This window comes from Mytilus trossulus, chromosome 11 (genome assembly GCF_036588685.1).
Source record: "Mytilus trossulus isolate FHL-02 chromosome 11, PNRI_Mtr1.1.1.hap1, whole genome shotgun sequence".
Taxonomy (NCBI): Eukaryota; Metazoa; Mollusca; class Bivalvia; order Mytilida; family Mytilidae; genus Mytilus; species Mytilus trossulus.
In genome coordinates this window covers 45,143,660-45,158,661 of record NC_086383.1, presented here as the reverse complement: position 1 = coordinate 45,158,661, position 15,002 = coordinate 45,143,660, and the positions used below count along the sequence as shown (strand labels likewise).

The 15,002-nt window shown below is 33.7% G+C and overlaps 1 protein-coding gene across 1 annotated transcript in view; it reads right to left on the bottom strand.

Annotated features, from left to right (window-relative positions):
• Positions 1-4,952: 4,952 nt before the first annotated feature.
• The window catches only part of LOC134691167 (zygotic DNA replication licensing factor mcm3-like), a 61,356-nt gene continuing 51,306 nt past the window's right edge, over positions 4,953-15,002 (bottom strand). The window contains exons 12-22 of the mRNA XM_063551475.1: positions 13,467-13,564; positions 12,752-12,960; positions 12,010-12,099; positions 11,347-11,431; positions 10,366-10,495; positions 9,323-9,476; positions 8,467-8,607; positions 7,637-7,752; positions 7,038-7,132; positions 6,663-6,777; positions 4,953-5,442 (exon numbers count right to left, since the gene is read on the bottom strand). Coding sequence (XP_063407545.1) covers positions 5,244-5,442; positions 6,663-6,777; positions 7,038-7,132; positions 7,637-7,752; positions 8,467-8,607; positions 9,323-9,476; positions 10,366-10,495; positions 11,347-11,431; positions 12,010-12,099; positions 12,752-12,960; positions 13,467-13,564 — 1,432 coding nt within the window. The 3' untranslated portion in view covers positions 4,953-5,243. The remainder of the gene's footprint in view (positions 5,443-6,662; positions 6,778-7,037; positions 7,133-7,636; positions 7,753-8,466; positions 8,608-9,322; positions 9,477-10,365; positions 10,496-11,346; positions 11,432-12,009; positions 12,100-12,751; positions 12,961-13,466; positions 13,565-15,002) is intronic.

Genomic DNA, 15,002 nt, shown 5'->3' with positions numbered 1-15,002 from the left:
TAAGGAATCACTGAAGCATGACTGGAGATGGCTACAACTATTCTGTCAACCAGCCCCCTTATGAGAGTTTCTAGATCAGCAACTGGAGAATACTTTTAGCGCAGGCTACAAAGTACTGTTAATCTAATTGTTGGAGGCCATAGGAATGTCAGCAATTGCTTACAACCATTTCATTTGAAATTTGGTGCATTTTTTTTACTATAAATCCGTTTAATTAAGAAAACTAGTTTGATAAATTGTATTTAAGTGTATTGTACTCAAAACACGAGACTATCAGAACACACTGTTATATAGTAGTCTCCGTGAAAAATCATATTTCTGAACAAGCATTAAAAATCCAACTTTACCCAGCTATAATGTCATCAACTTTGGGAGTCAATGCATAGTGGACGGATTAGAGTTGATTTTCACATGATGAAGACATATCTCAATCTATCAAAATAAGGTCAAGAGCTGGCATGTCAATAACTACTAGCTGTCATTTAATTTTTGCTGATCATAGTCATTTTGCTTAATTTCTTCTACCGTCAGATTTTTTTTACCAGAATTTTACCGTGTCCTCATAAAATAAATGAGCTTCACCCAGGAAACGACAGCAGAGGTCCAACCGTGAAGGGCAAAAAGGCACAGAATATTCAAGCGCGATATAATCCAAATTCAGACCTGCAGTGTAATTAAATATTTGACACATAGATTTCCGAGTTATTCATCCCTTATTATTATTTTGTATTTACATTGTATCATAGATCAAATTTATTCCTTCTTTGTATGTTCATTTGTGTTATGTCTATTGATTGAGTTGGGCCATTTCAATTGCTATTTTATAGTGTCTTTCTTTGATGTGACGTTACACTAATGTGGATTCATTTCTTTTCGTGGATTCAAGAAAATTTGCATGTTTGTGGATTTTTGATTTCGTGGTTTTGCCAAAGTATTCATAAAGGCCTAAAGAAAAATAGTTATTTGGTTAAACATTTAATTACAGGGTTTACTATTACCCATGAAAATTGATATCCAATGAATATTAATGAATCCACAGTATTATTTCAGGTAGGGATGCAGGTTTGGTACCATTAAAATCCTGCTGCATTTGTTTGCACCTGTCCTAAGTCAGGAATTTGATGTTTAGTTGTTTGTTGGTGTGTTCATAAGTGTTTCTCATTTTGAGCTCAAGTGAGCATTTCTCATCACTTGGAGTTCGTCGTCCGGCGTCGTCGTTAACTTTTTACATTTTGAACTTTTTCTAGAAAACCACAGAATGGAATAAAACCAAACATGGCATGAATGTTCCTTATAAGGTGCTGACCAAGTGTTGTTACTTTGAAGCCGATCCATCATCCAAAATGGCCGCAAGCGGGGGCCTTAGTTTAACATAGGACCCAATGGGAAATGCAAACAAATGACTTCTTTTAGAGAACCACTGAATGGAATGAAACCAAACATGGCACGAATGTTCCTTATAAGGTGCTGACCAAGTATTGTTACTTAGTAGCCAATCCATTATCCAGGATGGCCGCCATCGGGGGACTTAGTTTAACAAAGGACCCTATGGGAAATGCATACAAATGACTTCATTTAGAGAACCACTGAATGGAATGAAACCAAACATGGCATGAATGTTCCCTGTAAGGTGTTTACCAAGTGTTGTTACTTTGTAGCCAATCCATCATCCAAGATGGCCGCCAGCAGGGGACTAAGTTTAACATTGGACCAAATTGGAAATGCATACAAATGACTTCTTTTAGAGAACCAATGCATAGAATGAAACCAAACATGGCATGAATGATCCTTATAAGGTGCTGACCAAGTGTTGTTACTTTGTACCCGATCCATCATCCAAGATGGCCGCCAGCAGGGGACTAAGTTTAACATTGGACCAAATTGGAAATGCATACGGATGACTTCATTTAGAGAACCACTGCATAGAATGAAATCAAATGGCATGAATGTTCCCTATAAGGTGCTGACCAAGTGTTGTTACTTTGTAGCCAATCAATCATCCAAGATGGTCGCCAGCGGGGGACTTAGTTAAACATTGGACCCTATGGGAAATGCATACAAATGACTTCTTTTAGAGAACCACTGAATGGAATAAAACCAAACATGTCATGAATGTTCCCTATAAGGTGATGACCAAGTGTTGTTACTTTGTAGCAGATCAAGCATCCAAGATGGCCACCAGCAGGGGACTTAGTTTAACATAGGACCCTAAGAGAAATGCATATGAATGAATCCTTTTAGAGAACTACTGAATGGAATGAAACCAAACATGGCATGTATGTTCCTTATAAGGTGCTGACCAAGTGTTGTTACTTTGTACCCGATCCATCATCCAAGATGGCCGCCAGCAGGGGACTAAGTTTAACATTGGACCAAATTGGAAATGCATACGAATGACTTCATTTAGAGAACCACTGCATAGAATGAAATCAAATGGCATGAATGTTCCCTATAAGGTGCTGACCAAGTGTTGTTAATTTGTAGCCAATCAATCATCCAAGATGGTCGCCAGCGGGGGACTTAGTTAAACATTGGACCCTTTGGGAAATGCATACAAATGACTTCTTTTAGAGAACCACTGAATGGAATAAAACCAAACATGTCATGAATGTTCCCTATAAGGTAATGACCAAGTGTTGTTACTTTGTAGCAGATCAAGCATCCAAGATGGCCACCAGCAGGGGACTTAGTTTAACATAGGACCCTAAGAGAAATGCATATGAATGAATCCTTTTAGAAAACTACTGAATGGAATGAAACCAAACATGGCATGTATGTTCCTTATAAGGTGCTGACCAAGTGTTGTTACTTTGTAGCCGATTCATCGTCCAAGATAACCGCCAGCGGGGGACTTTGTTTAACATTGGACCCAATGGGAAATGCATACAAATGACTTCTTTTAGAGAACCACTGAATGGAATGAAACCAAACATGGCATGAATGTTCCTTATGACATGCTGACCAAGTGTTGTTACTTTGTAGTCAATCCATCATCCAAGATGGCCGCCAGCAGGGGACTTTGTTTAACATTATTTAAGAGAACCACTGAATTGAATAAAAGCAAACATAGACTTAATGTTCCTTTCTTAATGAGGTGCTGGCCAAGTGTTGTTACTTTGTAGCCAAATTTGTGGGGGCCTTTATAGCTTGATGTTTGGTGTGAGCCAAGGCTGTGTTGAAGGCTGATCTTTGACCTAAATTGGTTTATTTCTATGAATTGTGACTTGGATGGAGAGTTCGTCTCATTGGCATTCATACCTCATCTTCTTATATCCAATTAAAAACCAGGTGCTCCCCAGGGCACAGCTTTATAAGACCCCAGAAGTCAAACCCTGACATTTGGGGCAAGTATGGACAAAACATTCAAGCTTGATACAGCTCTGAATATGGATTGCTATCAAATTTTTGACCTAATATCAGTTTCTGACAGAAAACAAATGTCAAGATCTTACAATTGCGCAATTAAAGATTTTTTCTTTTGAATATTTAAAAATATGAATTTGAGAAATTTGAAGAAAAAAAATTGAAAACAACTACCCCCCCTTTTTTTTGGCAATTAGTCAAAAACCTGACATTTTTTTATACATAATATACAAGTAGTGTGAGGGAGGTAAATCTGAACATACCCAATATTGTTTGTTAAATGTTTTAGAATTACCTCCCTTACACTGCTTAAGACTGCAATTTTCTTAATTGTCCATGGACCAGAAATTCCTAGTTTTCCCCTTTTTTGCCACCAAATTCTGAAACATTTTGAGCCATTACCCCCTAAAGTCAAAACCAACTGTCCCCTTCATGGTATGGAAAATTGTGGTTTAATTTCTGAGATGCATACTTAAACATAAGTTATTGTTTGATAACTACAAAAATGATTATTTTGGGCCCCCAATTCATAAACTATCAAGACCATAACCCCCATAATCAATCCCAACCTTCCTTTAGTGGTATTGAACCTTCTTGTAAAAATTTATAGATATCAATACACTGAAACAATTTATGGTTTGTTAACTAGAAAAATGCTTCTTTTTGGCCCCTTATTCCTTCATAATAGGGAAAATTAATCTCAAACTGTATCCTAGCCTTCCCCGTGTTGTACGGAAACTTGTGGTATAATGTCAGAGAGATCCATACAGTTACACACAAGTTATTGTCTTGAAACTAGAAAAATGCTTGTTTTTGGCCCTTAATTCCTAGACTGTTTGCCCAATAACCCCGTAAGATAATCCTAATCTTCTACTTATGGTATTAAACGATGTGGTACAATTTCAGAACAATTGAAGTGCTAATACACAACTTTTTGTCCTAAAAGTAGATAAATGCTGTTTTTGGCCCTTTAGGGTCCCTCATTCCTAAACCTTTGGGATTATAACCCCCAAATTAATCCAAAGCTTCCTTTTGTGGTTATAAACATTGTGTTAAAATTTTATTGATTTCTTTTTACTTATTCAAAAGTTATTACCTGGAAACCATTCCTCTTCAAACGACGTGATACCAATATACAACCAATTTTATTTTATTTTTTGCAGTCATAAAAACTGATCAATTGTTCAATACACTACTGCCAACCTCGCCACAAAGGCAAACCTATGTCTCACCTTCCCTTGCAGGAGTCATAAAAGGTTACTGGGATTTCTATTCAATATAAAATATCTGACTGTCAATAATTTCTTTATAAAGTGATCTCATTGCATGGATAATGATTGGTGCTTAATGTCCAGTGGCAAATGTTACATGCATATCAACACAAAGACATTTAATTTCATATTACTACAAACCTTGCTGCATACCAACAAAATTATAGTGAACAAGTCACCATACATTTGACACTTATAAGACTACTATATACTATAATGCCACATGTTTAGTTGAGAATTTATACAGTTTGACCAAGCAATGACCTCCCTTATTCGTGATACACAAGACAACCAAGGCAATTTAAATGAAAAGAAAACTACTTATTCTGATATCTGTATATTTGTATGTACACATTTACAATATAGCCAAAATTAAAGTAAACATCTTTATGTAAAAATTCATAATTCAATCAGTATACTTGCAAATTCATTTTTCTATCACATAATTTATAATTTCATCAGATTAAATTCAACTAGTAAAAATTTCATTGCAAAAAGTTGATTTTTGAAATTTCATTGTTTATGATATCTATGGAAATTGTATCAGGTTGTTGGGTTCAGACTCCATAAACACTTTCAGTTATAATAGCACATTTGAAATTCTCGAGTTTAAATTAAGAAAACAACGTCGTCTGCTAACATGACTTGATTTGACTCCATCATTTTTTCAATTGCGGCAAAAATGTCATCTTCACTGAATTCTCCTGCATGTTCTTTTTCCATCTGTCCACGAACCTTGTCTAATGACACTGACTGGGCATGCTCAGACTTAAAGAGGTTGAAAAGTGAAGCTCTAAACATTTTCAATCTGTGAAAAGTAAAAATGTAGACATGTAGAATAAAAACTTAATGATAGCTAGAAATAAAGCAAGGAAGACTCTGAAAATAATAGACACTTCCTTCCCTAACACACATTACATTCATTACTGTAATTTCAGAAATTATTGCAATGTTTTTTATAGCGAAAAATGCACCAGGGTTATCATCACAATAGTTAATCTCACGTTTTTAAATTTTGGATATGAACTAAATAGAATTTTTCTCAATATTGCCAAAATTAAAATCACATTTTAGTCTAAAATGACAAAATTGCAATAATATATGTTCCCAATAGTTCCTGAATTTACAGTATTCTCAAGGAATATATGTATGAAATAAATGATTTATTATTGTCCATACTGTTACCAAGTGTTCAAAATTAACAACTTATATATTCTTGCCAACTATAATAAACTGTTGACACGGAGAAATGTCTTTCTTTTAGTAGTTTTCATAGTTAATGCAAATGTCGAAATTAAAATGGAAATATATAAACATGTTTATAACTAAACAAAATATTGAAATTCAATAGACCATGACCAAGTGGGACGAGCTGTATAATCTTATACATCTGCATAGCAAATACCAATGACTAATGCAATTACCCTTAAACTGACCTTAGAATCACAAACTGATACCGTGGAATCCTAATTTCTCGTTGGATACCAATTTTCCATGGATTTCCTCTATAAACTATGAATTTAAAAGTTCACAGGATTTCATATTTTTCATTGGCTTTTATGCCCACTTTGGCAAAGCCACCAAATCTAATATCCACTAAAGTGTAGTTTTTCTTAATCCACGAAAATAAATGAATCCACAGTACATGTAAACTAAGCAACACATTCAAAGACCATGACTGAGAAGACCCAGGCAATTATCTCCATGAAAATGAGATGTCCGAACGCTAATTCAACTGTGTAGCAAATACCATGCACCTTATAATAAAGTGACCAAATCTTAAACTACTATATTGTTAATCTGACAACAGCACGCCTAAGATTCACTTTTCTTTTTTTTCTACTCTCTCATTCTCCATGATAAATTTTAAAACTACAGGCTCAAAGCTCAATTTTTGGAAAATTTAAGTTATATTGTGTTGGCCTTAAGAGATGATTTTTACAAGCCTGTGCTGCTTTGCCTGTGGCAAAGCGTCAAGACTGTTTTCTCAAAGTAAGACAAACATTGAGATTAAACTTGATTTCTTACCGTTTTTCATCGAATTCTGCTGTTTTTGTTGAAGAATCTGTCTGCATTTGATCTTCTGCTTGGTCCTGTCCACTTTTTCTTCTCAGTTTCTTCTTCTTTTGAGATTCAACCAATTCTGAAAAAGGTTCAAAATAAAAGACTGTCTTTTTATTTAGATTGAAATTAAATACTCCTTTCAAAACATAATTAATTTCTATGGTACATCTTATTGGTAAACGAAACAGGTGCCTCTAAATTAATCCACACCAGGTAATTGTAAATGACAAAACCTACCACATAGATAAATCTACATTTACAACAGCTCAAATCAAGTCTTGTACCATTAAAGGCTAAAGGACCAAGTGCTGTTTTCTCAATTATTGTTTTAAAACCTACCGTCCTCACTAGCTGTGTCATCCTGTTCAAAGTCATAAGGATCATATCCATCTTCTCCTTCTTTCTTTGATGGTCGTCTGTCTCTTGTTTTCTTCCTGTTTAAAAAAAAAGTTGCCATAATTGTTTATTTATCATGTTTATAGAATTTCAATATCTCACTTTCCTGTTTGACCCAACTTTTGTCGTCATGAAAACCTTTTTTTTCATAAATAGGAAATAATTTACTGTCTGCATAACACTTTCCAGGATCCTCTGAATTTTTTCAAAAAGTTCTAAAATTTGAAGGCAAACATTATATTGAATGACATCACCATTATCAAAACAAAAATAAGGAACAGAGTGTTGTATGATCATTTAAATCTTATAGTTTTCATCCAATATTGTAAATAGGTAAATAAAATGCATCTATGCAGGTAATTTTTTTTAGAAAAAAATAAAAGAATGCGTCTGAGGACACAAATGCTCCCGCTCATGCTTGTTTATAATATGGGAAAATACTTTCGGGATGGACAGACAGAAAGATGGACGTTCCAGGGTAACACTTAATTCCAACTTCGCCTAGCGGTAGGAGCTTAAAGTTAAATAAAAGATTTACATACGATTTCTTTTTAAATGAGACTTCCCCATCCACTTCATCTTGCTGTTCATCAGCACTACTCTGTCCAGCTTCCCCACCGCTGTCTTTACGCTGTCTCTTCTTCGTCTTCTGTAGAACCTAATAATACAGAAACAGAAAATAAGGAGATTGAAACTGTGAGCAGTAATGTTGATACTCCTGCCCAAATATTTCGATTAACAGGAAGTTGTTCAGTGATGAATCTGAAAATGCATACATGGTATATAGGCAATAGCTAACTTATATAAACCCTGAAACTAAATTTTTGAAAGCAATGTATTGCAGCTCCTGAGAAAAATGTGACAAACATTATCAACTTAGCTATGGTGTGTAAAATGATAAAATGGTACAGTAAACAGGAAGTTGTTGAGTGATGAATCTGAAAACGCATCTCACAGTATAACTGACTTATATAAACCCTGAAACCAAATTTCAGAAATGCTTGTAATGTAGTTCCTGAGAAAGATGCGACGGAAATATTCATTGGACAGAAGGACAGACAGAGGTACCCCACTTTTTTTTACAGAGGGGGTATAAAAATTGTGTTATTCACTTTAATATCTATTCCATCTGGGTTCATTATAATTTTTAATGCCACAGAAAAAATATTGCAAGCAAAGTTTATGATTCAGTTTTAAAGCGTCCATGCATATGTAAATGTTATCCTATAGGAACCAAATGAGTTTAAGATACTAAAATGAAGCACACAAAATGTTCAAATAATCATGCTAAATGCCCGTTGTTAACAATGTGTATAACCAGACTCAACTTTTGGAAGTAGGCAAACTGTACAAGTTCTATAACCAGACTCACCTTTTTGAAGTAGGCAAACTGTACGAGTTCTATGGCTGCCTGGGCATCTTCCAGGTCTACAGTTTTACTCAATCTAGCTTTAGCATGAGCAGTGCCGAGACGGATCATGGTTTCCAGTGATCGAGCAGTAACTGGCTGAGTCTGAAAAATAAAGTTACAATTTACATTTTATTGAGATTTTTTTTTGTATGTAAAAAAAATATTATAAGAATACAATTTGTCGCGAACAACTACTTCAAGCAAATCAGAAAATCATGAACTTTAATAGTTGCTAAGTTGTCGAGAAAGGGTAAAATGTGAAATAAAGTATCCGTGTTAATAAAATGGTTTAGTTTTTAAAAAGATCAAAATATGGTTTATTATATATGAATAGCAGATCTTGTGGCTTGAAATTGGAATATCTCTTTTTAAGGATTTAGATTGATTTTTCTGAATTTCTTTTCTAACCAGATCTTTTCAAAGATTTCTCTCCCCTAGAATTTATTCAAATGAATCAACAAGGTTGTCTTAATTGGTCTCTTGGATTAGAAAAAAAAGTTTTCCATCTTCAACTTTTTTTCCATCAACAAATAAGCATTATAGTAATCTTTCCAATAATGTCTATGAAAGGGTACAGCAGAATGCAACAAATGTGTAGGTTAAGGTAATATAATTTGTTAGCTTGCTAGATAGATTAACTATGAAGTAACCCTCCTTTAAGATTAGACTAGTCCTACAGATAACCAATCTATTCCAAAGGAGAGGTAGTATACCTATTCTAATAATGACATCGCGCTTTAGCAAACAAGCAGGCTAAGCAAAGATTATACTTTTTTCTACACACTTAATGAAATTGGCTGTAAACGTGCCAACTTACCCTTGCCAGATTTTCTCCCTGTACATTATCTTGACTTCTTAACTTTGTATACTCATCAGCAATGTATTCTGCAGCCTCTCTGGTCAGTGCAGGTTTTAAGGCTTTGGCTACATGTATGTACTTTCTCATAAACTGCATACTCACTATCCTACCACTGCAAACACATTGAAATATTAAAAGGATTATAATCTTGATATATGGGATTTTTTGTACGGCTGTGGATTTATTTATTTTCGTGGGTATCAATTTTCGTGAATTGAAGGAAAACTAGCATTTTTGTGGATATTTTATTTCATGAGTTTGCCAATCTCTACATACATTTAGCAAACAGAAAATTTGTAATTCGTTGCTCACCTTTACCCACTAAAATTGGTATTCAACGAATAATTATAATGAATCCACAGTTTAATAATCATGGAGATTATAAAACATAACCACTAACTACAAATAATTAGGTGATAACATATTTATAACAATCACACTTTGAATTACTCAACCATGCCAACATCACGAAAGTGTTTTTTCTTTCTTTTAATAGAGCTATCTAAACTCTAAAAGCTAGCCCACCGGTATAAATTTTATTCAAAAGAAAGCAAAGAGAGCACAAGTTGAAATGTATAGCCTGCATAATTCATCATGATTGAACTTATGGCGAAAGTCTATAATATGAATATAGAATTTAAGATAAACAAGTAAGTATAATTGTGTATAAGAAGTATAATAACTGTTCAAGACTAACAATGTTGCAATATTTCACTCTTTATTATTAACCTTTGTTTTACCCAACCACCATTCTGGTAAATAGTTGGCTAATTTAACATCATTCAGGGATCTGACTGTAGCAGGAATATGCACTTCTCAGGTGATGTTGAAAATTATAGAAATTGGAGTGGTTATATTCTGGCACCAATCATGTTCTCAGTTAAATGAATTTTATGATTTTTTGGGGGGTCATTAGGTTGCTCTCTCTTTGATACTTGCACGACATTTCTCTCAACTCATGTTTAATCATTTTTGTTTTACTTTACATCTATTTTACTCACGATTTTCCTTTATTTTCACCATGTAATCTTTTGTCATATTTATCATAAATAGGGGTCTCTCCATCATCTTCCTTGTCAACATTGGGGTCAGAGGTCGCCAAGATATCTACATCACTTCCAAAAGGAAGAACTGAAAATATACATTGCAAAATTTATATTTTCACTACAAATATATATTAGATAGGAAATCAATCATTGTGAAGTTATTCTTTAAAATTCAAGTAATGTCTTGAGAGGTGAGCTTAACCTTTTCTTTCTTTTTCCCTCTCTTCCTCAACTAAAACAACTTTGATATTCTGTATTAAATAACTATCACTTATTGTAAATTTGGAAATTATTTATTAAAGTCAATGATTGAAAGATAAGAAAAAACTTTATTCAAAATTCAACACAAATACATCTAATTACCTGAAAATGCAGGTAGCTTGATGAAAATTTTTCTAAAATAATTTCATAACATTAAAGTTCATGCTCTTCATAATGAAATACACCCAATTGAGAAAAAAAACCCAACTGCTTGGGCAACTAAAATTTCAACTGGTTCACTGAAAAAAATAAATGTTAGGACTTGGACAAAAAGAGTTCAGTTTAGTCGCTGGATTAATGAATATTTTGTTACTATTGTCAAAATGTATAAAACATCCCACATTGAACATGTTTCAAGTCAACAAGGAGCTTATGCATTCGTGATGCCTTTCACTTTGTAAGAAACAAGGTATTTCCAATGATGCAAACATCAATGTTTAAAGCTTTGATACATTTATTTTTTACGAGTATATTCTCATATTCCTCTGAATACTTTCCATACTTTCCCTGTAGACACCAATTGCCAATCCTCCCATATGTAATGCATTAGTAAGAAGTACAATTCTTTTCCTCAGACTGAAATCACAAAACTCTTACCTTGAAATTGAAATCTCTATTTTTTTTCCTAAAATTTTCATGATTCATTTTTTCCCCAATTTGCATTTCTATATTTACCCTCTCCATCCTGTTCTCCTGCATTTCTGTAACGATGCATACGTAAAACATGGTCAGATATCTTTCTGTCATTTTCTGGATCCATCTAATAAAACAAACCATAAGGATATTTTATTAAAAATTAATCCAAAGTTGTTCTGACCTTTATACAACTGGTTTCAGATATCTAGGACATATCTAAGACTATAATCATGTTGATAAGAAAATAATTGTCTCTGTGGAGCTCATTTTTATTTGTTTCTCAAAATAATTATTCACAATACTGACTAAAAAGAAAACTATGACAGAGTAAAACAGATTCAATATTTCACATTTTTCATGTCTGGGCATTTAAAGCTTTTAAAGTTGACTACTAGGATATTGTATTTTTCATTGTTAAAGGCCATACTGTGGCCTTTCATTGAACTCTGTTGGACAGTTGTCTTGTTGCAATCATAATCATCCTTATAGATACAGCAATAACATCATAGTTAGACTCAACATTCAACCTATCAAAATACTGGATTTTGTGTTTCAAGCACCCATTTAGTATCTACTTCCAGTGTTGAATAAAATTTTATGACTATAGAATTTTGAGTCCGACTATGATAATCGTTCTACAAATTTTGACGACGGCAAGGCCAGGTGATTTAAATCATAGGCAACCTTTCTTAACACACTTACCTTGTCTAGTACAATAAACAGAAGATCAAAACGTGACAACAGTGAATCCTGTAAGCCAATATTCTCCATAGGACTTTTATACTGGTCATACTGTAAATAGAAACTAGCTACTTAAATAACTAATCTACATTTTCTGATGCATATATATGAAAGAGATAAGACTAAAATAAATGAAAAATGTGTATTTGGGACACAGATTCACTTGTAAATATGCACCGGTCAACTTCCACATATAGATGTAGGATTCTTGGCCTGTCTTGTGGTTATAAGCACTGTTTCAGTTTCACAACATTTGGTTGATGAAAACTAAAGTTATAGAAAGGAAATGACACAACTTAGCAATCTATCCATTAATAAAGGGGTACAATTCAAGAACAGTAAAAGTAATGCAACCCAATTTGTACTAGATCTGTGGTAATAAACATTGTGCACAAGTTTTATAACATTTGATTGATTCAAACTAACGTTACAGAATGGAAACTAAAAATTCAGCAATTTTAATGTTTATAAAGGCAACACAACTCTTGAACGGTAAAAGTGACGCCATCCAATTTCTAACTTGATCTGAGTTTTATGGTAATAAGCATTGTGTATAAGTTTTATAACAAATGTTTGAGGTGAACTTAAGTTAGAGAACCGTAACTATAAAAGGGAAGAACTCATGAAAGGTGGAGATGATGCCACCCAATTCATTTAATAGTATAGATACCAACAAAAAATGTTATATCTAGTGACTACATACCCTTCCATATACTGGATTAGCAGCAGCCAACACACTGCATCTGGCATTCAATTTGGCATGAATACCAGCTTTGGCAATTGTGACACGACCCTGTTCCATAACTTCATGAATAGCTGTCCTATCAATGTCAGACATCTTGTCAAATTCATCAATACAAACCACACCACGATCGGCCAATACCATAGCACCTGCTTCTAATCTTCTCTCACCTTCAAAACATTAGAGATCAAGGTAGAGAAACAAAATAATGGACTTATCACCACATTTATTTTTTTAACAAGAAAAAGCCAATTATATAAACCCACAAATATACGTTTATAAAAAGCAAACATCATGAACATATGATAATAACTTAAGATTATTTACTTTATTATTTGTTGGCATATATATTCATGTATTTTGTCTGTATAGGTGAACACAGAATACCTGTTCAACAAAATACACCAACTAGAGTTCATTAAATGTTCAGATCTTCTTCACTATACTTCTATATACATGGAAAAGTTTATTTTATGATTTCTTCAGCAGTTTTCACCTTTACTTTTCGCAAACAAGGTTAATAAGCTATCAATAAACAGCTTTAAACCTTGTCTGAAAAGTAGGTTTTTGTTATTATGACAGAAGTTATCAATGAATTACACACATTATTTTTTCAGTCTAGAGTTTCCCCCCCCCCTAAGGGTTTGACTCATTTGGCCAAGTAGTTAGACCATACCTGTTTCCTGATCTGAGGTAACAGCAGCAGTTAAACCCACACCAGATGATCCTCTTCCTGTAGTGGCTACAGCTCTAGGGGCTGTGTACAAAACATATCTACAACATATACACATGTATGTCAGCTTCATGTGCTGTATACAAAACATATCTATAACAAAGACAAGTATATGTTATAATTTACTGCATACAGATACTGCAGAATCAATGTTATTTGTCCCTTCATTCATTCTTTAAGCATTACATTTATTCAAATATAATAGTTGTTAGCAGATATGGACTTCAAATATTCCCCTAAAAACAAGACCTTCTTTCTGTGATTTTATTTACATTGAATAGAAGTACACCCATAAATGACACAAGGACATGTCCAAAAAAAAAACTACCCTTCCTTACCTCCCACACCCATTCCAATACAATAGCCCTGAACAAATAGTAATTCAAGCACTCGCTTAAACTTGCCTATATCACAAAAAGCAGTGTATCTATACATGTAAGTCATTCCTTATCAAAAGCTTTGTTTAGTAAGTAGACAAATAAAGCTGTGTTTTTATATTACAGCTGATTTCCAAAATACTTTTTAAATGTGGAAAACAATTCAATCCATTATTCAAATTTATGACATTTTTCTTTACAAGTTATGCTTTAATTAGATACAAAATAACACTATTCTAATAAATTAAGATCTAAAAAAATAAAATGTTAATCAAATTACATGTAGATATTTGAAAAAAAAAGCTTTCACCACTGCCTTAGCTATCTCTTAATTCTACCTCATTGATTTAAGTAACAACACTGTATTATTTAAATTTGGAGTAATTATTTAATATGGAATTTAACTAAATAATGAATTTCATGGATTTTACATGTCAAAGCTTGTTACCATGGAAACAATAGACAACCAATTTAAATATCACATCATGGAAAAAAATCCCATCCAGCACACAGACCTATTGATAAATATAAATCCTTTGCACCACACATACCAAGTAAGGATTATAAATCCTGTGCGGCGCACAGACCAAGTGAAGATTATAAATCCTGTGCGACGCACAGACCTGTTTTAAAAAACTATAAATCCTGTGTGCCGCACAGACCTGTTGAAGACTAAAAATCCTGTGCGTCGCACAGACCTGTTGAAGACTAAAATTCCTGTGCGGCGCACAGACCAAGTGAAGAATATAAGTCCTGTGCGGCGCACAGACCAAGTGAAGATTATAAATCCTGTGCGGTGCACAGACCAAGTGAAGAATATAAATCCTGTGCGGCGCACAGACCAAGTCAAGATTATAAATCCTGTGCACTGCAGTCTCATTGAAGACTATAAATCATGTGCTGTGCACAGACCAGGGTAAAGTTACATATTGTGTCCCATAGAGCCTGTGAAGACTACATATATTGTGCTCCTTATAGATTTAATTAGAAGATGTCAGCAAATTCACAGAAGTGAGGATGGTAATAAATGCTGTGTAGCACACAAATAACAACTACAAAATCAAAACATGTTGAAACAAATCCTGTTAAAGCATGTGGTTGT